Genomic DNA, 27,495 nt, shown 5'->3' on the forward strand with positions numbered 1-27,495 from the left:
CTAGGTATCACTACTGCTGATTTCTTCTAGACAAAAAGCAAGTGAAGAATTGACTTCTGTACTAGATCGATACTGTATTGCTCCAACACAAAAAAAAAAAAAACTGAATGAAAGGCAATGCTGACCTTAACAGAATCTGAACTCAGAGCACTGACTGACAAAGCATCTTTTAACTCTCCCTTGTAGGTCGGCATGGGTTGAACAGTTTCTACTGGGTCTGAGAACTGCATCACACTCCAGTATCCGCTTTTGTTACCACTCAAAATATGTGTGTGTATGACCAATTTGATTGTATACATACTTATATATATCAATTTTAGATACGTTCTTTTTTTAAACTTTAGTTGCTTTTCATTTCCTCACCTGCTATCATTTTTATTATAATGAATCAAACCTTGTTTCACTCCTCAAATTACCTGCTTTTCCAAGAAAGAATTTACGTACCTGAATTTTGCTGTAGTCTGCTCACCACCATTTCATTATCATGCTAGATTTGACTGGGATTATATAGCCAATCAGCCATATGTTTAGTTGAACCCATTAGGAAATTCAGAATAATTCAATGGGATTTATTCTCAATCAAGTGAAGTGCACACACCAATAAGACAGATGATACAGATATTTTTTGTGTATACATATATATATATATATATACACACACACACACATGACAAACACATAACATACTCAACAACACAGTGGTGTATTTAGTACTCTCATGTTTTTGTAGCAGAAAATAGACAAGAACATTTTATATTCATATGTATGATTGTGTGTGTGCTTTATTTACCACTGTCTGAAATATATTGTTTACAGTAATAGATGTATATGAAACAAGTGGAAACAACTGAGATATCTTCCCCGCTCACCAATTTTGGAAATGTTCTATTTAAATTCAGCTTTTCCATTTTAGAGTTTACATACACACACACACCATAGATACAGTTTTTACAGACAGTGAATCTCAAAACAAATAAAGCTTTAAGTAACAGCATGTAAATATGAGGTTGAAAAGTATCTTTTAATAGACAAACACTACCCGTCAACAACATAATTATTTGCATATGTGTGTATGCGAGTATATATAAATATCAATGTTTGCACATTTCCAACTTTTCCCTTGCTGGATAGAGGTCAGATGGAATTCATTGAAATTAAGTTTCTATGAGTGGCCTCTGTTGCCCACCTTCATCTGTTTTCAAGTAAGGTAATATTTTGTCATGATCAGACATGTTTATATGGAAGACTGGAAATGAATGACACTGCTTATATGATGGAGATGCACATTTACAACCATCATGCAATGTCAAGATGAGGCACAAACTGAAATACATGTATTTCTCTCTCTCTTCCCATATACACACACAGCAATACAACAGGCTATCTGTTTCTGACTATTAAATCCACTCATGATTTAGTAGAAGACACTTGCATGAAGAGCCAAGCAGTGGGATTGAACAGAAACCACATGTTTGGTAAGCAAACTTCATAATCACACAGCTACGTTTGCACCTAACATGCATGTCTGTATAAGCTTAAACATATATGTGAGTGTGTACATACATGTAAGTATATATACGCGCATGCTTATATGCTTACATACACAAAGAGATAAATAGATTATGACTTTATATATGTGTGTTTGAGTGACTTTCTGTATATATAAGCATACAGATACATATAAAGAAATTTTATGGTTTCATGTACATGCATGCTCTCACATACACACTAGAGGTGAAAAATATCAGTAGAGTATTACATCTGGCATTACCATACAATGTTTGGTTGTTCAGCTCACAAGAACAGACATCTGTGAGAAGTGAACTACACTAAATATACCCAACAGACACATTACAAATCTTTGGGCTAAATATTTGGATAGGTTAGATGCAGCTAAACAATATTCCCGAAGGCATACATGGAAAATTCTCTCAGCCAAACATTTCAGTGAGTATTTAGTTCTACTTTAAAAGCCTCTGCAATGTCTAAGCTTAAGAATTAGATGCTTTCACCAGAGACCCAAGAAGGCTTAATATGGCTTCTTCCTTTTTAATAAGAAGCCAGGTGTAGTTTGCAAAGACATTATCAAATACCAAAGAATGCACATTGGGAAAATATATCCATTGCTATGTTGCAAGAGATGAAGGACAGAGGAATAAATAGGTGTGACATTCTGTGTCTCATCCACGGACTGAAACTCAGTCATCACAAATGTGCTGTGCCAAAAAGGAATAATGACTGAAACTACTAAAAGAGTAGAATGTTCTCTTTACTTAATAAAACAAATAGGTTAACTGAATTCTATTCAGTTCTCTCTTTAAATGATACACAACAGAAATATGTACATCCAACCATTCTAATTTTCTTTCTTATACATTTATTTTCTCATGTGACATTTATCTGTGTATGGTGCCTGTATATAGACACACACACACATGGCACAGTTTTTAACCCTTTAGCATTTAAACTGGCCTTATCCTGTCCGAATATTCAACTTATTTTATGTTCAAACCAGTCAGATCCAGCCTTTCACTCATACCCTACAATATCATTCTAAAAATAAACAATCACATCATCAAAATCTGAAGTTACAAGATAATGAATGATTAATTCAAACACTGACTATATAAGGATCAGATTTTGACGGAGTAATCTGAATGCTAAAGGGTTAAAACTATATTCATTGAAAGCATAACAGCTTCAAGATGTATTCATAGAAAGACACATCAGTCAAAATAGAAATCAATCAAAAAAGTATTAGACACAAATAGAAAATATCAAAAGTTATTTGTTGAAATATATTCACATACTGCGTTTTAACACTGAGTTCTTTATTTAGGGGATACCATCATCACCAAACCTGACCACTTCCTCTCTATCACTGTATCAATATATATAACTATATTTCCAATTGTGTCTGTACACAGATTTCACACAGACACACATAAGGTACAGGCATGGCTGTGTGGTTAAGAAGTAAACTTCTTAATTATGCGGTTTCAGGATCAGTCATACTGCACAGTACCTTAAGCATTTTCTCCCATAGCTTGGGGCTTCTATCTTGCGAGCGAATTTAATAGCTGGAAACTGCAGGAATTCTGTTGTGTGTGTGTTGTATGTGTGTATGATATGAGAGAGAGAGACAGAGAGAGAGCGAGAGAGAGATGCCTGCGGGTGGGAAGGCATGAAGAGAATGTATCAATGTTGATATTCCATGTTTGCCACTAGTCGAGAAAAGTGGTCGCAATGTTGACATTCCTTGTTGACATTATGACTGGTCCTTCTGTACTTTCAAAGATCTGTGGAATAAAAAAAATCCCTTACTTGAAAACAGGAAAGGTTTGGCAACAGGAAGAGCATCCAGCCTTAAAATCTTGCCTCAAATGATGGTGGCATTGAAAAAACACGTGTGGAGCAAATGAATGTATGCACATACACACATACACACATACATATATATATATATATAGTCTGTGTGTGTGTGCATGTGTTTATGTAAGTATACTCTCTATCTTATAAGTAGTGGCTATCTCATCATGTCTTTTGTAAGTGTAATAAACTGAACATTTTATATTTGTGAGTTATGTCCCTTCGCATTCTGGCTTAAAATCCGCCCCCAACTAGATTGTTGTTTTGGTGCCTTCAGTAATTTAGTCAATTCTCTTCATATTCTAAGTTCAAATAGCAGCAAAGTTGACATTAACTTTCATCCTATAATGGAGAGGAACATAAATAATATTGTCATTGCAAAAATTTTTGACTTGTGCTTATTTTAAAAATCTCTTAACAGGGCATCAGAGAAAATATTTTGCAGTTCTTCCATCTCTTTATGTTCTGAGGTCAAATCCTGCTAAAATCAACTATGCCTGGTAGGGAGCGAGGTCGATAAAATAGAGTACCAATTAAGTACTGAGGTTGATATAATCTGCTAAGTCTCCTCCTTTCAAATTTCTCACCTATATCCATATTAGAAACATTCAACAACTGGGGTTGAATGTATCAACTGTTCTCTCTTTCTACACTAAAGTCACGCTGCTAAGTTAGAAATCATGCAGGCCTTGCACAGCAAATTTATAATAATAATATCATCATCATTCACTCAGCATTTGATTTTGTTTCTTCCGCAATTGGATCACTAGAAATCAAGCTGCATAGCACAACTTTAAGTATCTAGCACTTTTCTTATGGTTCTTGCTGTGCCAAGCAAACAGGCCTTCTGTAGCACCAAGAAATTGTTTTATAATCATCAATGTATATGCTAAAATTGAAACTATTCCTATATGTTCAAATTTAATAATGAGGCTGATAATCTTATTGACTAGAACTATAACCTCCTCTAAAATTTGTGATCTGGTGCCATAACATAAATATTGAAATAATCATTAACACCAACAGTTGTTGGGAAGAATTTCTCATCATTTAACCTCAGATTGTAACTTGACAGTTATAACATCCCTGATAAGGAAAGGGCTGTACTTGCCCGTGTGATCCCTAAAGCTCTAGTTCCAGTAATCAAACAACAGTCGACTTTATCATGCAGTTTAATACAGTGTCTTTTCATATGCCACAGTTATATTTTTTTCCTTTAATTGTATAATGACAGGTAGTAATGTGATAAGGCCCACAGCTCTGCAAGACCAAGTTTCAAACAAGCAGCACTCCTGAAATCATACTCAGTTGACATGGAAACAGAAAGACAACAACAAAGTACTTACAAGTTATTTGTGATTTTGAATGATCATCGTTTTCTAATTCTTTACTTGAATCATAATCAGTCTGCAAGATAAACAGGGAAACAATAAAAATACAGTTCAAGTGTGCATACATATTTATGCACACACACACATATATATATATAAATGCATATATACATACATAATATATTCATATATAGCAAACAAAATTTAAAGTTTTAGATTAATGCTTAAAGAAAAATCAAAGTTTGAAGTTTCAAACTTTACATTTTTATAAGATTATAAAGGACTTTCAACCTTATCTAAAACTGGGTTGCTTTTTCTTTGGATTGCCCCAAGAATTTCCAAAGATTCAGTTCAATCACTGTTAACCTTCATACTTGTTTCAATCATATGATGGTTTTTGGAATACAACTTACCAAAATAATTTGACCAACTGAATATTATATCATTATCCATTGATATTATAAGTACCATATTAAATTACATATATGTAGGGATCACAAATAAAGTACATAAAGTACATGGTTTGACTCTGAATGGCTGACAGCATGTTTTTCATTGCAACCCACATAAAATTACTGCTCATTTAAATAGTACACTGCTGCTACACTCACACACAAATACTAGGCCCCAGACTCCAACTCACCATCTCAAAAAAGACAAGAGATTTACATACCAATATGCTTATTCAATGGATATGTTATTCCTTCTCAATAGCTCTTCTACTGAGACTACAGTATCCTTTACACCTGTGTGTACCAATCTCTGCTCAGGGCTTACCAGAGGCACCCACACTACCACTTGTTGTCCGTATTGTGTCTCACTTTACCCTCACCCACACTCACTTCAAACTCTTGTAGTGAACATTTATCCCCTAAAATTATAGCACCATAAAACTTTCACCCACCTGAATTTGATAACAATTCTATATACACTATTTGAAGAGGAATAATAAGAGAGAGAAATGGAAAATGCGAAATAGTTAAACAAGATAGGAGAAAGTCAATGAAATATGGGTAGGATAAAGGGGTGAGTCGTAATTTTAATAAGCTCCATAAAGATACAAACCACTGAAAATATAGTGGGAACATTTTAGTAGAAAACAAAAATACAAAAGAAAAAATGGAAAAAGAATAAAAATAAAAGTCTATTAGTCAGGAAAACGATTTCTTGTTTCAGATAGGAAATAGTTTTTTTATTATCTCCCTTGTCATTTCCATTTCCATGAATGTCAGTGTTACAAAATTTTGGGCAAGTCATAACAAAAAATACATAATAATATACTACAAAATCTGACTCAAACTACTAAGCTTTCACCAATAGACGATTTTATGCCAGGTCACAAATAATATTTTCTCACTTAAATTATTAATGTATTTTATTTGTTACATTTCATGTCCTGAACTACATGCCATCAGGACCCATGAGTTTTACAGACTGGTGAAACAGATATAGATCCTGTTTAATAGAAAAATACTGCAGAAAGAATTCCTGAGGAATTACAATTCCAAGTGGAAGAACTGGCTTGAAATGTTCAGTGTGGGATCTGAAATGGGAAACACAGTATGGTACCAGGCCAGCTATTTCAATGCACATCTGTCTACAAACACTGTTCCCTCTCTCTCTTTCGGAGAGGCACTGAGCAGCTATACGCACACATACACACACGGCAGTAACTTCCACCTACCGAATTCAATTACAAAGCTCCGGTCGGCTCGAGGCTATAGTGGAAGACACCTACCCAAAGTGCCACGCAGTGGGACTGAACCCGAAATGCAGACTGCAATTACTGCTATACAGTGGCAGATAGAGTGTGAAAAGTACTTACAATGCTTTAGTTGTGTGTCCACAGGAAAGTTAAAAGCAGTGATGGGCTTCAAGACAGCATAGAATGTGGCCCAGGTGTTGTTATAGAAGAGCCAGTGATCTGGAAGAGTGAGTGAGTGTGTGTGTGTGCGTGTGAGTGTATGTACGTATGTGTGTCAAGATCAACAGCTGGAGAATGTGTTTACCCATACAGTACTGTAGAATCATTCTGGAGTGAGTTATTGTTGATGTTTAACACAGCTTGAGTCAGCTCAGATTCAGTAAACCTATGACCAAAGACCTAATTGTGACTGTCCTATCATTTTCAGACATGATATATCTATGATTACATTATTCATTATACCCACTTTTTAAGATGGTAATTTAAAGGGGATTTGGCTACTCCTAGCTGTTACATTTTTAATAGTTACAGAAATAAGGCTCAAAGGGACACAAAGTTTAGGGGAGATGTGTAGTTGGTAAGATTAACTCCATTATGGGACTGGTCCTTATTTTATCAATTCTAAGGGGTAAAATGGCAAAGTTGATGCCAAATATACTTGAACATAAGGAAGTGCAACTCTAAATACTGCAAAACATGTTGTCCAATGCTCCACCACATTTTTTCCTGTAATTACTTAATATTGTTTTGTCCAACCCATGCTAGCATGGAAAGCGGACGTTAAATGATGATGATGATGATGTTTCCCCACTCTCACCTCAATCAAACATATAGTGATTTGTAGTGTGACAGTAACCTGCTAAGTCACAATCTGAAAGACTATTTCATTATCTGCTCCAAAAACACACATATACCAAGCCTCACCCCTCCCTATCTCTCCTCCTCCTTATTAAATCTCATTAGCAGGTCATAATGGCAAGATATTCTGAATGAGTCAACAAAGTAGCTTCTACACAGTCACTCAGTCTGCTAGAAGTAACAGTAAAAAAAAATCAACCTTATAACCTTTCAGCTTAAGAAAAAAAAAAATAAAGGACACATTCCACAATGAAATCAGCATACATAAGGATGGTCATGGTTGGTGTGCTTTTGATCCTAAGTCAGTTGGATTAGAACTGATATGGGTTTAAACAAAATACTCTGATGTCATCCCAGTTTTTAATGTATTTACCACCAACTTGTTTCAATTCTTTAATATAATTTCTATTTGAATATTGCTCCCTTTACTCCTCCTGTTCTTTAGATGAGGTGTGGCTGAGGAAGGTAGTCTCCAAACTGTCAAGGACCTGTGTCACTAGATAAGCAAACCAACAGGAAGTTACTTCCATAAATATACACCAGACACACACTTGCCTGTCTCTCCAGCCACCAACATAATGCCATCCTGTCTATCTCTCCATTGATTCTCTTGTTACTTCGTACACTGTGAATGACACAACCACCACACTCACTATTACTATCACTATTGCATCACCACCACTACAACAATGACTATTACCACTACCACCACAACTATAACAATTCTCTAGAAAGAAGAATGTAAAACAATAAGGAAAAATACCATCAACATTGCTACAAGTGTATGGAAAGCCTACAGAAGTAATTGCCTTCTATACGGCAGCTTCATCTGTTAGAAATAGCAGCCAAATCTCACTCAAATAATATCCTACTACCTTGTAAAAAAAGGAAGAAAGCAGTAAATGTAGTCTAGTCCTAGACATACTAACTCTGATTAAAAGGTGAGTTGGCCTTTGATCATAAGTCTGCTAGATCATGGCTGACTAGAGGCTAAACAAAAGGGAAAATACTAGCTGTGAACCTTTATGTAGTTGAGCAACCTGCAAGACATAACCGTTAAATCTCCCTCACATAATGCACTATTATGTTTTAAACAAAAAAGGACGCAGATTATATAGTCTTAAATCATTGTCTGGGGAAAAAAGACTGGATGGTTACAACTAGAATACTTTCAAACATAGATTCACTTAGTAACATTTGTATTGTCTTTATTTTCAAATGATTTACTAAGAGAAGGAAGGTCAAGGTGGAAGGTATAGTTGTATCGCTTCCCTCCCCACTTCTTTGTATATTAATGTTACAACTTATTGAACTTGAAAGAATAAAAGGCAAGGATAACTCCAACAAGATTTGAAATCAGTTCTGTAATGTAACAATGTCAGTAACCAACTCAAGACATTTAATTACAGTTTTACCATTTCTGCCATTCTTGTAGTAATGAGGATTTTGACAAGGATTTCTATCATAAGCACAAGGGCAAGACCTCCCTCCAATGCTCCACCTCCTTGTATGGTAGCTCTTATTCTTTTACCCACCTCAGATTGTGTAGATGAGGGTGGAGAGCAGGGAAGGTTTTAATTCAGAATAGAAAGGTGGACAGGAGCAGGCCAACTTAATTGTAATAAAATACTAGGGTGTTCAGTGGAGCACTACCTTATTTCTATGAAAATACCCTAACACAACCACCCAACTTTTATACTATTTTGTTTTTCTGTCTTTTGATGAATCACTCACCATACCCCTCAACTACCATCACTACTAACATCACTTTCACTCCTACAATCCAATCCCCCTTCCTTTGCATACTTAGTCACCTCAGCCACTTGTGACCCACCCAATATCCCACAGAAAACCTAAAACAGCAGAATCTAGAGTCCTTACACTATAGGAAGAGGTAGGGCTCAGTGATGGAGTATGCAGGGGGTGGTCTGGTGCGAGATAAGGGGAGAGGAGGGGTGGGGTGTGTTTGAGATGAGGTGGGATTAGATGTAAAGTAGAAAGTTGGTCAGATGCAAGTCTATAATCTGAGAGAGTGTGAGAGAGATATGCAGTGTCAATGTCTATGCACAAGCTGCTGAGCTGCTGGCTAATTTATAAATTTGATTCATCCCTTTAGCTTGAAATGATTATTACTTTTGCCTGTGATTCCACTCAAGTGGACAAAATTAAGCATAAATCAAGTTTAGGGGTCAGTAAATCAACTAAGCTCAAGAAACAATTATATTATTATTACTATTGTTAAGGCGGCAAGCTGGCAGAAGCATTAGCATGCCAGAAAAAATGCTTAGCAGCATTTCATTTGTCTATATTCCGAGTTCAAATACCACTGAGGTTGACTTTGTCTTTTGCCTTTTCAGGGTCGATAAAATACATACCAGTTGAGCACTGGGGTTGATATCATCAATTATCTCCTCCCCTGAAATTACTGGTCTTGTGCCAAAATTTCAAATCATTATTACAACTGTTGTTGAAGTCTGCTTTATAGGTGGAAGAGAAGAAAAATATAGCAAAGTTGAAAGTTGTGGACAGTTACATTTCCACACCAATAAAGTGTGACTAAAAAGGCTAACAAAACAGTTTCAACCATTGAGCCAGTGATAGAACCTCTACATGGTCACGAAGTTGGCTAGAGATAGCAGCCAAATCTCCTTCATGTGCCATACTACTGCCTTAAAAAAAATCAATAACATACACTACATTTGATAAAAAAGAGGATGGTTTTGACTGGAACATAATCATAGGTCTGCAGAATCAGAGCTGACCTGCAGCTACATACAAATAACCAAAAATAACCACAAACCGTTATAATATAGTCTAGGCACTGTCTTAGGCTCAACACTCAATGATGGTCAAATGACTAATACCACCATTACTTGGTCCTTGCTTGCCCTTAGCTGGGTTCACTCTGCATCAAGCATTCACTGCCCACATAGCTTATGTTTCACTGCTGGTCATAGATATTTCTCCTTTTCTCTTGACAAACTTACCACAAAAAATAAATGATTTTATTTTAAATTCCTTACTATTAAACAAGGGAGAACAAACCACTGAGGATGCCAATGGTCACTGACACAGTCACCAACAGGTGGACAGTTTATTTGTGTAAACTGTTACATCACAATCCCTTGTGAAGTTGTAATGCAAATTTCTAAATCACACAGCCATACCAGCACACACATACATATGTGTGTGTGTGTGGGGGGGGGGGTTATTAGTAGTATTACCTAGTACATTTACAATTAAACACAAAAAAAACACTTAATGTGGTTAGGTAGTGAAGTAATATTTATTCAGAGCTGAGTCTCAACAGCCCCAACTGGTGTATATATAAACAAGCTTCAAGTATCTTCTAAACAGTTGCCTGAGGAGAGGGAATGTGAAATTCTGTAGTGAACACACACACACACATATATATATATGTATATATATATATATATAACATTTCTAAGTGTTGACTGAGACAAGCCCAGCAGAATCAAGTACCTTTAACACTGGAATAACAGTGGTAAGGCATCAACTAACATCTAGAATTGATAATTTGGGTAATAAAGGGCTAATATGGATGGAAATGCTTATACTGGTTTAATACCAGCACATGGACCAACTGCATATGACTCCTCTTAGTGAGTCAGGCTCATAGGAGCTAAATCTTTCTCACATCCCATTCTACCATGTTAAAGAAAAGGAAGGATACATTAGATGATATAAATATAAACAGAGTGTATCTTGAAAAAGATAGAATGTTTGTTGTTGTAATATGCTTGATTGACTACACATCTGTAGCATTAGGACTAAACTAGAGCTACAACTGCAATAAATCACTCAACCATAAAGCAGGCAAATAATTAGCTTATTAACCATCTTTGACTTGGTGTCAAACAACATATTCCCAGCAATAACAAGGTTTGAATTCCTCTTGATTATATGAATAGTATAAATTCTTAACCCTACTGCTACTCTGACCACTATTTCCAAATATATTCACACAGTACACTCTGTAAAGTGGTTATTGATAGAGAAACCATGCCAAAAATAGAATGGCTGAGTGAGAAGTGAATATTGCAAGTTGCATTCCAGGCTACCAATCTAAGAGGGCACTAATTCCAAAAAAGAATTGATACAGAGTAGAAGGATCTCTTTTGTCTGAAAGCTTGGGATCATAAGTCTCAGTAGCATGTTAAAACACACCAAGTGCACACTGCAAGGCATACATAACACTCAACTTGGTTGGCTTTCTGTTATGTGTACCAGATGATAATGGAGACAAACCTGTCCAGGCCAGGCCAGTACAGTACATAAATAGATGTTAAGTGATGATGAATCAGTAGATTTATTACTGTCTCTATGACCCTCCAGCAGGGCCTAGAAACCACAAATCTCTTGTAATGATGCTAGAGGTAAAAAGACAATGATTAATCAGATTTCTACAAGTATTACTGCATCATCTGTTACTATCACATCTACAACTGTCACTACTGCCAATACCAACAGTCTATCCTCACAACTACAACAACTATCACAGTTACTGCAACTACAACTGACATCACAGCAATACTAATAGAAAAGAGTTTTTCAATCACATGCATAATGCTATCACCAGAAAAATTTCAGTCAAGACACTATCTATGCAATTAGACAAAAATCTGCTCTTAGAAGTGTTAAAAATTAAATAAGAGATAAAAAAAAAAAGAGATAAAATTGCTTCAAATTTTTAGTGAGGAAATGCAATACTGGTATGCCCTGCTTCTTTCAGTTGACTTAAGGATCTGAGCTACTCCTGTTACTGCATTTTCAATATTTTCTCAAAACTTTAACAAAGTAATAGTACTGCAGTTATCTTCTTGGTTTGTATTTGTGTGCACGTGTGTGTGTGTGTGTGTGTGTGTGTATATATATATATATATATATATAAAAACGCATCTAAATAGAACCTTTGTTAACAAAATGTATGGATATTTTTAGTATGTAAAACATTAGCACCAGTTTTGTGGTCACAGAATTTTTGAGGTTTCTAGGTCCCACTGGAGTGGCACCAAAATAGCAGCAAACATGCTGAATCATTATAATTTTATATCAACTTTCCAATACCAGAATGGATTGGTCAGCTCATGTTTTGCATCATCATGTACATGGTAACAAAGTATGGACTAGATACATTTTTACCAACACTAAGAGAACTGTAAAGTTCATGTCTTGCTCTTACATTTCATTTGATGCCATTATTTAGTGGGAGCGAATCTAGAACATAGTTGGGAAGTAAACTTCTTAAACACACAGACTATATATGTAAAATCATACACATATATCATCAATGTTTTATGAGCATTTTTCATGCTGGCATTGATTGGATGTTATAATGCAACATCTTGTATATACAGCCACAGAGAAATTTGCTGTTGTGTATATTTTACTGTGTATTGAATGAGTTTTATCATGTCACCAGTACACGACACAAGAGTGCCACATAAGGTTACTAAAAATTCCTTTCTAATCACTATTTATTCTTATTCAGTGTTTCTGCCCTCCAAGATGGCCATCCTGTAATAAGGATTGTCAGTTAACATCTTGCTTGTAAATCTGTTGACGCAGATGAAAAAAAGAGTCTAAGCTATTGAATGGGTTAGTAGTGTTGGTTGATGTAGCATGCAATAAAGCCTATTTCCAATGTGTCAGAAGAAGTTGGTGGAGGAGAAGGATTGCAAAAATATCCTAGGTTACTCAGAGTGAAATAGTCTCAGTGTGAAAAATCTCAAAGATGTCCCATGGTGCTACACAGTTAAACTGTCGAGGAAATATATCCTGACAGGCAACATGAAAATTGGGATAGGGTTAAGAAACTGGCAAGAACGAAAGCCCTGTTTGTTGTTGTCACATAATGAGCTAAAGTTACTTGTTGCTGTTACCAACTAGACCTAAACTGCTTGCATATACTGAATAGTTAGAAAATGGCATATATATATATAGTGTCGTTTGTCTGAACAAAAATTAGAGCATTCAGTACAATGTGCAGCAGGAATGATATTAGACAAAATATATTCAGGTTAACTCTTCACAGACGGACTAGAAGTTTCACAAGAAATGTTTTCTTTATAAACAAACTCCATTCTTGCTCATCTCCTGGACTACCTACTAACATCAAGTAACAGCTCCATTCTAGATGAATAAAATATGGTGGTATTGGTGAACAAACATGGAGCTTGTGTGTAAACAACAACAGTCTTTGAGAAACTCTTAGTCAATGAACTATTTAACCTGTATACTTTACATTTTCTGAGATATATATAGATAGATAGATAGATAGATAGATAGATAGATAATACACATACACTCAAATGCGCATGCACACTACAAACACTGAAATGTTGTAGTTCTAGTTGTTCCTAAGTGCTAACCCAGTTAAGTATTGTTAGACAGGTAGACCAATGGCAAAACATGAATTTAACAAAATATTCAATCCTTATTTTTAATCCTGATTCACTTGAGGCAATTTCATTAGATTTGACTTTTCAAATAAATCTCCATTTGAGAGATATCGTAAAGAGAGGATCTTGTTAGCTATTTGGCAACAACCTTGAGCAAGACATGTCACTAAATAGATCCTTTCACTAGCTTATGTGATCCCTGTAAAGTAGTATGCTGAGAGGAGTTTCACTCATAAATTGACCAGGTTAACTAGTTGCACAGAAACCCCTACATAACTTATGTAATCTTTATTTGAAACATTGGTGGATATTTGACTGCTGTATTAAACTCATCAAGTAATTACACAGACCCTCCTCTCTTATCAACTCAACTCTGTAATTATTTACATAAGATAGAAATGTGTTTTGCAATCTGAACTATAAGATTAAATTGATATTGAGGAAAAAATACTGAAAAAAATAGGAAGGAGAGAGAGTATTAAAGATTAATATTTAAAAAATGTTAGAGTAAGAAGCCTAATGGAGTGAAGCCTGGTTTACCTGTTCATTGGTTGACAAATTTTCCTTTGATGGTGGGCTTTCATGACATCCCTGAGAACTTTGTTCAGCAATCGTCCCTTGGCATATATACTCATCAGAACAGTCCTCCTCTTTTAAGTAAGATATGCTAGATATTTTATCACAGTCCATAATATTGAGATCACATGACTTCATGACAGCCGGGCTTGTGGCATCACTATAGCTCCAGTCTTGCTCGGAAAAGTTTCCTACATTCGTAACACCTTCATTTAATCTATCATCACATTTTCTATTCCCAACATTAGACCCTTCATTTTTCATTCCATATGAATTATGAGTCTTATCAGAAGACTTCCGTAGATGGTTATTAGTCCGTCTTCTCTGAGAATAATATTTCGCTAATATCTTCTGTTTACGATTTCCTTTTGACGAAGATTTCTTTGGCGATTGGGAAGTGTTTGTTCCTCGCAATCGCTCAGATTGTTTGTTGAAAGCATTTTTAAAAGATTTGGGACGTGAAGCTCGTCCCTGAGCTTTAACTTTCGAATACATATCAGTTTCAAATAAGTCAACTTTTCCTTCCTCCAGATCTTTCCAGAAAGTATCTTTGAGCGTAGTAGAATGATCCTGTCCGAAAAGGTTGGAGTTAGCAATAGCTGTAGCCTCAGTAGTATTAGATGCTGTTTGGGATTCTGCAGTGGTGCTTACATTGGTAGAACTGACAGTTGTACTGCTGTTAGAGGCAGATGATGCCAACTTATCAGGCAAGACACCTCCAGGCAGAAGCCGACCTTCCATCATGGCCTAAAAAAAAGCAAAAAAAAAAAAAGAGATAAAATTGAAAGATGACAAAGTTTAAGAGATAAAGCTAAGATTGTTATTGTTTTTACTAAATTAGTGTTAGTATTGGTATTCTTGCATGGGTATCAGGGGATATAGAGGAGATTTTTAAATACAACAATGGATATCTTACATATATACACATATGTATGTATGTATGTATGTATGTACACATGGTAATAGATCATTTAAGAGCTATTCATGAAATTTCATTTTGGTCTTCTAAATGAAGTTAATATATTAGGTAAGCTACACTCCTTCACCAAAGGTAGAGGAAAAAGACAGGTGTGGAAAGGCAGTAGAAAGAGAGACCAGACACCAACCAATTGTAATTTTTTCATTTAAACACTAAATATTGAAAGAAAGGGTGCATGCCGTTGGTTTTGCAACAAAAACTTTAAAAGTATAAGCCAACAAATCATATGAACATACACATTTACAACCACACACCAATACATACATATGGTTTTAACATTCACTTTTCCATGATTGCAAGAGTCAGATGAAATTAGTTGAGGCAGATTTTCTACAGCAGGATGCTTTTCCTTTCACCAATCTTAATCTATTTCTAAGTAAGGTAATATACCCTTAGTCTTTCAAACTGAAACAGTACAATAGTCAGGCACTTTTAACAGAAGATTGCACATAAATGTCACAGATTGCATGACAGTAGTGTTTGTTTATGAATGGCACATGAAGACAAAATGTCATGCGCACACACACAGTGCAAATGTACATCTATATATATTATCACCATCTTTTAATGCCCATGTTTCATGCTGGCATGGCTTGGATGGTTTGACACCACTCAAAGCGCTCGAAAGTACCATCACGTTGCAATGTTGTTTTGGCACAGTCTTTTGGGGTGAACACCTTGCTTAATGCCAACGACTTTACAGAGTATACTGAACACTTAATTTTTTCTTTTCTTTTGTGGTACTAGCACCGGTGAGGTCACATATACACATATATCATATTATATACATACATATGTCATTTAACATCCGCTTTTCCATGCCTGCATGAGTCAGACAGAATTTCTTGGGGCAGTTGAGACAAATTTTTCTATGACCAGATGTTCTTAGCAACACTCACTTGTTTCAAAGGAAGATGATATTTTCCCATAGCTACACATGTTTGTCACTGGAAAAACACATTGCTTGTATGACTGTGGTGCTTGTTTTACAACCCTCATGTCATGTCTAGATAAGAATACCCACACACACATACATACATCCATATAAGCTTACACATACATAAGTATGTATATAAATAAGCATATTTATTTTTGTAATGGTGAAACTTGAAGCAGATAAAGCTCTAAATAACAGCATTGGGTTAAAAAATCCTTTCGATAGAAAAAGACGAAAGCTGTTCATGGGACTTGAACACACATTCTGCAAATGTGATAGATGTTCTACCACTGGATCAGAGTATTTCTTTAAATTTCTCCATCCATTTTAGTAACTATATTCTTACCAATGCATTACTGACATCATTGCTTCAAGTATCATCATTCCAAAAAAAGAACTATTTCAGGTTCTCTCAAAGTTTCTAAATTCTTATAGCATCAACACCACACAAGCACATATACATACATACAAACATTCATTCATCATTTATATCTGCTTCCATACTGGCATGGGTTACACAGTTTGCTACAGTTGAAATCAGCATGTATTCATGCACTTTACTCACTTAAAAGGTAAGACTTTGTCTTACATATTTCATTTTTACAGTCAGAAGCATTTTACAGAATGTGCCAGGTCCATTTTTTCGTAGTACCAGGACTATGGAAATTCCTTATCCTCAACCAAATTAAATGGCACTCACAACTTCTTACTTTGCTAAATGTACTGAAAGCTCTCATCATGTTACCAGCAGTACAGAGCTAGCCATGTTCTCAACATAATTGAAGAGGCTTCACATCACCATATCTCTGCACACTTACCAGCCTCTTTACAACCTCTTTACAGGACAAGGAGAGAGAGTGAGAGAGAGAGAGAGAGAGGCATGAGGGATAGTATTAAGATGGATATGTAGGAATGAGATGGAATGATAGGAATACTCAGTATTCCAGGATATGTCATGGCAACATGACTGAGATGACTGAAGTCTATATGCCCCAGGAGATAGGGCAATGACTCAACACTGGAAGCAATGTATCTTTAGTCACTCCAGAAGTATAGTACAGTGAGAACTGAGAGGAAGAAGTGACTGAGAGATGAGCTGGAAGACTTCAATGTGTGGTGAACAGATGATGAACAATAAATATATGGGTGAGAAAGCGCAACATGTGACAAACAAAATAAAAACATTCACAGCCAACAGTAGTCACACTGACAACATAGTACGGTGAGATTGAGGAGGGAGTAATTCAAAGAGGAACAATTAGAGTTATGCACATAGGAAGCAAGAGAAATAAAGACATGGATGAAAGAAAGACATAGGTGATGGTGGAATGGGCAATAGACAGAGGATTGATAGGGATGTGTGATGCAGAGGACAAGAGATAGAGGACTGAGCAATAAAAGGGAGGGAGCAAGTGATACAGGTGATAAAGGGGTGAAAGGCTATCAGGGGTTAATAGTGTAGACTTCACTGTAGGCATATATATATATCTGCATTCATGCATGCACACGTGTAGAAACACATGCCTAGCAATGCATGCCCATACATATACAAATATACATAATTTTAGCATCTTCTACACAGTGTGTTGTCGGGCAACACAATTCTTTATTATCTCCTCCATGAGGTGCAACAGCTTATATTCTACACACACACATTTAAATACAGGTACATACACACTCAGGCATATGTAGTAAGTTGTTTAAATATCTACAAACTCAAAAGATACATTTTTCTCTTTTTTTTTTTAATAAAACATTGAGAATAAAATACAAAATATTTTCATGCTTATTACTATCTTATTTAACTGAAGTACTTAGCACACGTGGATAAATTGAGAAAAAGTTCACAGCAGATGTACTGACATGTAAATGAGTAAAAACAGCACATGTTTATCATAATTTTTGTAAGCAGCTCTCAGCTGCTTCCTCTCTAAAAGAGGAACAAAAATAGGAACTTTTGATAAAATGGCAATAAGATGTTGAAACTAGTTGCACTGTTCTCAAGTTTGCCCTACAAAATAAAATAAAAAATGCCCTATTCTTTCACTACAGAGTCAATTTACAGGACATGGTTGAAGGCATGTTAGTCAAGCATAAGTATGTAAACAAACACATGCTGTCTCAGTAATATTTTTCATTTATTGCACACACACACATCTACTCAATTATATACAGAACATACTCACATATAAATACACAGATAAATATACATATATCATAGCTGTGCTGGATTTTAGGATGTATAATATATCTTTATTGGTTTTTTTTACTCATTATACTATGAAATCACCATCCACTGCCTTCTTCATTACCACTTGTTACCCTTTGAACTATTTGCTGTAACATACACCGTTGTCGCTTTACCATTCCAACATCAGGATGTCCATGTGACAAAGTAGTATCAAACCCATCTGCATCTAGTACCCAAAACAATGACCCATCTTTACTGCTAGCTATCTCTCTCTCTTCTCTCTCCCCACTCCTCCACGTGATTTTTCATCAAGCACTCTCACCACAACCAACCTCCTTTGCCAACCCATCATGCTGCAACAACCAGCATGTAGCTACTACTGTTGCTTTTCCAAAAAACACTTCCCTGCGTTTCACTCAATACTATCAGTTTTCATCTATCGCATTCACACTTTCTCTATCCTTCTGACTATCATTCTCTTTGTATTTACCCTCATAGTCATGCTTTCCTTAAAAGAATAGAGAAAACATACAGTAAAGAGAACTCTTTCGTTTTCAAGCAGTCAAGGTAGCTACTCTTGCACTGGCACCATGATATGAAGTACCTGGTACACTCTAAAATGGCTGGTGAACAAGACAATGCAGAGAGGGCTGTTAGCTTTGATGAGGACATAATATCTCTAGCACTGATGTCAAGATAAAATACACCTTGCAAAGTGCTGATGTTAAGAAAGGGTATCCAGCTAGGAAAATATTGCCATGAAAATAGAATATATGAGGAAGACATGTCCTCCTACCAATTTGAGTGGGGAGTAACGCCAACAAAGAACTGATTGACAGTAATGACCCATCCAATACATGCCAGCACAGAAAGTGAATGCAAAATAATCATGATGCCACACACATACCATTTAGTGTCTGTTTTTCTATTCTAGCATGGGTTGGACAGGGACTTATTTGAAAAAAGATTTTAAGGCCAAATGCTCTTGTTTTTTCAAGAAAGTGACTGCTTATTCCAGAGGCCTTAAAAAGTACAAAGCAACCAGTTATAACATTAACAAGGAATGTAAACATCATATCACCAGGTGTTGCAAGCAAAACCATGGACTGTTCACACACACACACAGAAACATAAGCACACAAATACATACACATATACTCACATGCATATAGATAATTTTTTAAATACTTTGATTTCATTCTATCAGATTGTTAACTATATTACTTTATAATTCATAAAATATAACCCTTAAATAATTTTTTTTCTTCACTAAAAACACTAAGAGCATATGTGAATAGATTCTATCAAATACCCAGACGGATCCCTACAAGTAGTTGATAGCTTTTGCTACATAAATTACTAAATGATATTTAGTTTTCCAAATAAATTTATAAAAATGTTGAAACTTTGTCCCCATGCACACATAAATTTTGAATATTGGTATCTTAGCAGTTATATGAGGGTGAAGCAGAGAGAAAATGATGTTAAACTAAATGATGAGATAGCAAAAGAATATCAAAAAATGCCAGAGTAGTGAAACAGGTATGAGAGTTTTACTGGTTTATAACATTTAACCATATTGACAGCTGAGGTGACAGCAAAAGATAGGTAGGTATTTAGGCAGATAGATAACTGGAGAGATGACTTTTAAGTAGACAGACTGGCAGATAGAAAATTAAGTTCATTGAAATGAGAAATAACTTTAGATGGAGCCAACAATTTTATTGTTAGCTGAGAAACAACACAAATTTCAAATTACTTCAAAATCAGAATATCAAAAGCTTGAAAGACCGAAATCTCAGAATACCAAATGCAATGTCAAAAGATTAAAACTCCAAATTTTGAAATGTTTTAGAGATAAATATGAAAATATTTTCCATAGATATTTACTTACAGGCTTAAGGAGAATAACCGAGAAACATATTTACTAAAGAAAAAACAATTGCAGGGATATTAAAATAGCTAGCTTATCAAATATTTTCATTCTTAAATTCTTTCATTATTGAATATTTCGTTTTGATTTAATACAAAAACATTAACATACCAAATGTCAAAAGATCAAATTTCGATTGATTGAAATTAGGTTTATGCATTTTCTTATCTCCCTTGGTTTCACTCTTTCACTGTGTAATAACACTAATATATAAATTTTGGCCTTTCGAAGTCACACACACAGGTGACTAATTTTAGTAAATTGGATAAAGATAGACCCCTGCATTCATTAAGGAAAAGACCACGACCAATATCCAAAAAAGAATAGCAAAAATTCAATCATGTAACCAGTATAAACTATGTTGAATGCACAACAGTTTCAGTCAACTCAAAGGCTAACGAAGAAAGTAGACTTTATATGCACCAGGTGTAAAAGAGCAATAAACATTAAGAGCATATGTGAAATAGATTCTCTCAAATACCCAGAAGGATCCTTAGAAGTAGATGATAGCTTTTGCTACATAAATTACTGGAGGAGGTTATTCCAAAGGCACATAAGCTAGGGTAAGAATGGGTTGGAGCTATTACCTCAGCTATTAACAAAGGGTTTCTCTCACAAAGCGAAGGGCAGATTGCATGATGCTTGCTACATTGTGAGACATGGTTGAGGTTAGGGTATTGAATGTAGAGCTTTTGGGAAAATCAGAAAGAAATGAAGCAAGCAAATATGCTTCATTAGAAATGTACATGAATGATGAAGTACAAATGAGCTGAAAGGAAATCTGAATACAAGAGGAATCCAAAATGGAGAAGATGGCACTAGTACAAGTATATGATGTGTATGGAGCATGGAAGCTGTAAAAAGTTCAAAGCACTCAAAGTAGATGGAACCTGTAGGAGAGGAAGGCTTGCAAAGACATAGGATCAAGCAGTGAAGACTAGTCTCAGGATGCTGACTCTCATGGAGAAGATAACAAAGGAATGTGATGCTTTACAACATGTGATGCTGAGACTGTTCCACACTACCCAATCAAGTATAGCAAAATGAAAAAGTGTTAGAAATGAAGATTAGGAGGTATATCCACATGTGGGTCCTTCATTCAATGAGTGTCTGTTATGCCTGCTGTTGCTCCCATGGTCATTGATAACTTCTCATCTCTCAATTGCTCACCCTCTCTCTTATTTGCTGTACTCTGCTGCCTGCATAATCAGGAATAGTAATGAATTTGTTCATATTCAGTCTCTCTACTAGCTACTATCCATGTCATTAACTTTCTTCCCAAGACAGTGTCTATATATAAGGGATCTAATTAGGCATTTTCATAACCATTATACCTACCATCCTCTTTCTGTACTGCCAGCATCACTTCCTCTCTCCTAGGCCACATGTTATTGGTATCTATCATCCTCTCTTACTTACCCATCACACAATCTCTCCCAATCTTTTATACCAAGCATGTAGCACCCATCAATGTCACTCTTCCATTATTACCACCTCTATCACCCTCTCAGCTCCGATCACCATTTCTTCCATCATAACTCTCGCTACATTCATCCTCTCAGGCTGGCTCTTCTGTCATCTCTCTCTCTCTCTTGATCATGTCACTTAGCCTTGCAGGGTACAAGATAACCACACTGGAGCTGGTGCCACAATAAAAAGCTCTGAGCATCTCTATAAAGTGGTTGGAATGACAAACCATAGAAACCATGTTGATTTTGGAATGTACCAGTGAGCCTGGGCCTCTAATTTCTCTGTGAGGAGAGTGTCCAGCGATTCCAAATAAGAATTGACATAGATTGTAACAACCTGCTCAACTCATGGCAGTAAAGAAAATAAACAAAAAAATTATATACATATATATGCATACACATATACACACACTCACACACACAAACATGCATATACACACACAAATATATACAAGCATACATTTCCACACATACATATTCACATTCATACATATGCACCTACAGGCATGCACACACACACTCATTGTGGTGTTTACGCATATCTAACTGCCACATAAACCACTTCTAAATACTTTCAGTTTCCTAACTTGATATCTTTCTCTTTATTTTCACTACCACAGCAAGAGTGGACTCCTCTGGCTGTGTAAACAAGGTTACTTCATTCTCCTTGTACATTTTGATTACTTTATTTTTCAACCCCTGCAGCTTATTTATAACAAGGCTTTATAGGAACATGTGTCTTTTTTTTTTCCTATACTAGCCAGAGAAGCGTGTCGCCACAGAACTAGCTAGATATCCTGGAATGTTGCCAAATATGCAACAACATATAGTCAATCAACCTACTCAAAATAGCAGCCAACATTCCTTCAAATCACAAGGTACAATCTTAGAAAAGGATGTATTGGTTAATGGAGTCTTGAGTGTTCCCTATACATAAAAAAAGACAAGATGACCATGGCTGGAATGTTTCTGATCACAGGTCTGCTTGACCAGGTTGACCTGGTGCTAAGCAATGACAACAACAGGGCTATCATTTTCGCAACGTTACCAACACCACAAACAGTAGTTCACCCATCACCATTGCAACTATCATCAAGCAATGCAAAAATTAAAAAAATAGCACTAATCATAGAATTCTCAATCAAAGCAAAATAGGGCACTAATAATGTGTATGGTGATGATTGAAAAAATGGTGATGATTGAAAAAATGGTGATGATGTTGACAATGATAAGGATGATGATGATTATAAAGGTAATAACGACAGAGGTGATGCTTTGCAACATGTGATGATGATAATAGCAGTGATGATGATGATGATAGTGATAATAATAAGGGTAATCATGATGACGGCCTAAATGATGACAGTGATGATGATGATTTTGATCAAAAGGAAAAGAATTGGAAAAGTTAACTTTTGGAGGCCAGTCTTCTTCATTACATTATACTGTTTGTTATTGAGTGTATGTGTGTGTGTGAATACATGTCAGTATGTATCAGACAGCCAAGAATAGACACACTTGACACATACTATAAGTAGCAGTCCAAAGTGTGTATAGGGGCATGTGTATTTGAGTAAACACACACACACACACACTCACTACCACCTTTATATAAGTATTGTAGCAAAGTGAACATTAAGGTCTGTTGAGACAAAACTGCTTCACCTGCATACACTTGATGTAATCTTCTGCAAATAGATTACTGCAAGACTTGCACTCATTCAACTGTTCAATTAATTATGACAATTTACCCTCCTTAACACACAGATGGAGCTTCTGGGTAGTTACTTGACTTGCTAAATGTAGTAACTAAATCCCCTTGAAGAAATTCTTGTCTTAAAAATTGAGGATAACACTAGGAAAGAAACTGAAACAGTACCAATGCATTCAGGAAAGCTACTGTACCTCTTTACAATAGGACCACATTTTGTATCTTTTATTTCTTACTTGTTTCAGTCATTTGACTGTGGCCATACTGGAGCATTTGCCTTGAAGGATTTTAGCTGAATTGATCCCAGGACTTATTTTTTTAAAACTTAGTACTTATTCTATCAGTCTCTTTTGCTAAACTGCTAAGTTGCAGGAATGTAAACACACAAGCAGTTGTCAAGAGATGGTGAGGGACAAGCACAAACATACAGACACATACTTATATATATATATCATCATCATCATCGTTTAACGTCCGCTTTCCATGCTAGCATGGGTTGGACGGTTCAACTGGGGTCTGGCAAGCCCGAAGGCTGCACCAGGCCAGTCAGATCTGGCAGTGTTTTTACAGCTGGATGCCCTTCCTAACGCCAACCACTCCGAGAGTGTAGTGGGTGATTTTATGTGCCACCGACACAGGTGCCAGACGAGGCTGGCAGACGGCCACGCTCGGATGGTGTTTTCTTATGTGCCACCGACACAGGTGCCAGACGAGGCTGGCGAACGGCCACGCTCGGATGGTGTTTGTTACGTGCCCACAAACGCCATATATATATATATATATATATATATATATAACAGGCTTCTTTCAGTTTCTATCTACTAAATCCACTCACAAGGCTTTGGCTGGCCCAAGGTTATAGTAGAAGACACATGCCCAAGATGCATGCAGTGGGACTGAACTTGGACCCATGTGGTTGAGAAGCAACCTATTGTATGATCATTTTGGCAAAATGTTTTACATCTATTTCCTTACAGCTTTACTAAAGCATGACTGCTGTGGTCTTGAATGAAAGAAACAAATTTCTGTTTTATAGCCAGATGTTGAGTAATTCTGTTGAGATCTGGGAGGAGACACTTTCCTCAAAATCAAGAGGATGAACACTTTCACCAACATCTGATTGGAAATGAAGAGGGGAAGGTGCACTTTTGCCGAAATCTGGAGAGGGAAACACTACTTTCATTGAGATTAACCATTTCCAGTAATGATTTTACTTAATCCTTGAGTGACTATAAAAATGTGTAGTGGGGATGGTAAGAAAATACTAAAATGTGAAATAATGATAATGAACCTTTTTTTTTTTTTCTCAAATTCAGAATCAAAGTAACTGGCAATGAAATGGATTCAACTAGGGAATGAAATTATCACAGACTCAAAACTAGCAGTGGTTTCATCTTTTCTCCATAATTGTCAAGTTCAATGGTGATAATGTTAACAATGACAATCATAGTGATGATAAAAGGCTAAGATCAGAACGGTGATAATGACAATGAACAATAAGATAAAATCTATTACTTTTTCCTTTTCAATTTCTTTTTCTTTTTTAAGTAAACACAAATACAATTGAGTACTCTTTGGGTGAATATGAGTTTCAATTCATAATACTGGTACATAAAAGGCACCATTTGAGCGTGATCATTACCAGTGTCACCTTACTGGCACCTGTGCCGGTGGCATGTGTAAAAAAGATTCGAGCAGGTCGTTGCCAGTACCGCCTAACTGGCCCCCGTGCCAGTGGCACGTAAAAAGCACCCACTACACTCTCAGAGTGGTTGGCATTAGGAGGGGCATCCAGCTGTAAAAACTCTGCCAGATCAAGATTGGAGCTTGGTGCAGCCATCTGGTTCGCCAGCCCTCAGTCAAAACTGTCCAACCCATGCTAGCATGGAAAGCGGATGTTAAACGATGATGATGATGAATACCTCACTGTCATGCACTTAACCTTAACATATAAACACAAACACAGAACCTTAATTACATCATCTACTCTCCACGCCATCCATTCTAGGTCTTTCTACTCTGCCACTGTTAAAGGAATAAATCAAATTAAACCCAGTAAAGAAAGAATTGAAAGTTACAATGCATGAAACAGTGTCATTGTGAGTGAACTGGTGATGCCAAACAACTAATTAAACAAGATGTAACTAACCATAATATAATGAGAGGAAACACACACAGAGGATACACAGCTACATACACACACACACAGACATAAGTATATAAAACACACACACATAACACAAGTACAGAAACACACACACACACACACACACACACACACACAACATACATACAAACACACATACACACACAGTCTTCCTGCATGTAACAGAAGCTAGAGTTGAGTTAAATCACTGGGCCTGGGGTTTGTTAGTCTGGGGAAATTTTGGTAAATGAAGACTATTTGTGAAACAAAATGGAAATAGTTCTGCTAATGGCACACACGTATTCAGGCAACCTAACACGCATACATGATCCTATGTACATAAATAGAGGTAGAGATACATACACAAACACACACACAACTGCTGCACACATTTGTTTATATCTCTAAATATAGAACAATAACCTTGTTTTTTTTTTCTTTTTGCTGTTATAATTAATCTACAAAATATCTACAATGAATTAGCTGGACATTATACTTTGCACCATCATGCACCAAGCAAATACACCTTCCCCATCTGCAATCCAGTCACCAACCAAACCTTTTATTATAAATCGACAAAAAAAAAAAAAAGAGAAAAACAGACTGGGCAGCAAAACATGTGTAAACTGCTTCACAACCATGCTACATAGGGTTTTTATCCATGTGATAAAGCATGGTATTTTTTTCCACCCACCAACAACATGCAAGCATGGTAAATTGCTAACACAGCTTCCTAAACCACATACCTTGACACTGCAACATTGGCATGTTGCTTGCTTGCACTGATACACAGTGGTTGGCAGCATAAGAGGTCAACAGCTTTAAACACTGGGTATGCAGTGGTTAGTTAAGCTGTGTGTAGAGTCCATTATGATACAGGGGTGGGGAAGAAATCGAGTCAATTTCTGATCGCTGCACTTCCCTGCACACAACCAACTACTGCATAACAATTTAGTGTAGTTTCCAGTTCAAAATAGGAACTCAATAGATCAAAAGTACTGAATTTCTTGGTGACTTCAAAAAAATCAAATCAGCAACTTCCACAACACCAGCACACTGTGCCATAGAGTGATTTTGTTACAGGAATGCAGTGTGACAAGGACATTACTAAGGAAGTCTATGGCTGCCACACTTTACTTTTCATGAATAACCAGTACAGGCAGAATGTGCATTTCAACATATTTGAAGTTTTGTATTTAAGGGTTACTTCTAAGCAACCTCTATGTTATAGGTGTAGTCATGCAGAATGAGTAAGAGCACGTTGACACTGCCAGAGGCTACACCCTAAACAAGTAATCTACTATTGCATGACAGATTGTACAATGTAACTCTAGACCAGACTGAGGTGTAGTATATCCAAGGTCATGGCCCTATGATGTTATTCCTCTTAGAGAATTTAATCAACTGCTTTTCTACGTATACCCCAGCAGAGCTGACCAAGTAGTTCCTAAAAGACAACTTAGCACCCAATGAAACCAAAAATTTTTTTAAAAAATCAACAAACAATAAATAGGAAAACTTACCACGTCATTTAAGGTCTGCTTCTTAAAACAAGGAAAAGAAATATATAAGTATATTTATTATACAGTAGACACCATATTCATCTATTACTTTTGAAAAGCTAATGTAGGAGGCCCATACTACAGAAAGGAGCTTACTCCAATTTCCTTAGCATTAAATAAGTAACAGACATGCCAGCTTGTCTTTCAAGTTTCCAACCCCACAAAGTTAGCAAGTCAAATATAATCACCTTCTTCAGAGGGAGTGGGTTCTACAGATGACCAAACCACAATGGTCATCACACAACTTACCAAACCTGCTTCTTCATAATCTACCTCATCTGTTATGTGTGAGATGTTAAAGAGAAG

At 36.2% G+C, this 27,495-nt stretch overlaps 1 protein-coding gene across 3 annotated transcripts in view; it reads right to left on the minus strand.

Moving 5' to 3' along the window:
- The window catches only part of LOC115210952, a 157,602-nt gene that overhangs the window by 54,364 nt on the left and 75,743 nt on the right, over positions 1-27,495 (minus strand). The window contains exons 3-5 of one of the 3 annotated variants that reach the window (XM_036502202.1): positions 27,151-27,168; positions 14,226-15,008; positions 4,716-4,776 (exon numbers count right to left, since the gene is read on the minus strand). In XM_036502202.1, the coding sequence (XP_036358095.1) occupies positions 4,716-4,776; positions 14,226-15,008; positions 27,151-27,168 (862 nt within the window). Of the gene's footprint in view, positions 1-4,715; positions 4,777-14,225; positions 15,009-27,150; positions 27,172-27,495 lie in introns of all 3 variants that reach the window. The other 2 variants (XM_029779748.2, XM_029779749.2) reach the window with 2 other exon arrangements.

This window comes from Octopus sinensis, linkage group LG4 (assembly GCF_006345805.1).
Source record: "Octopus sinensis linkage group LG4, ASM634580v1, whole genome shotgun sequence".
Taxonomy (NCBI): Eukaryota; Metazoa; Mollusca; class Cephalopoda; order Octopoda; family Octopodidae; genus Octopus; species Octopus sinensis.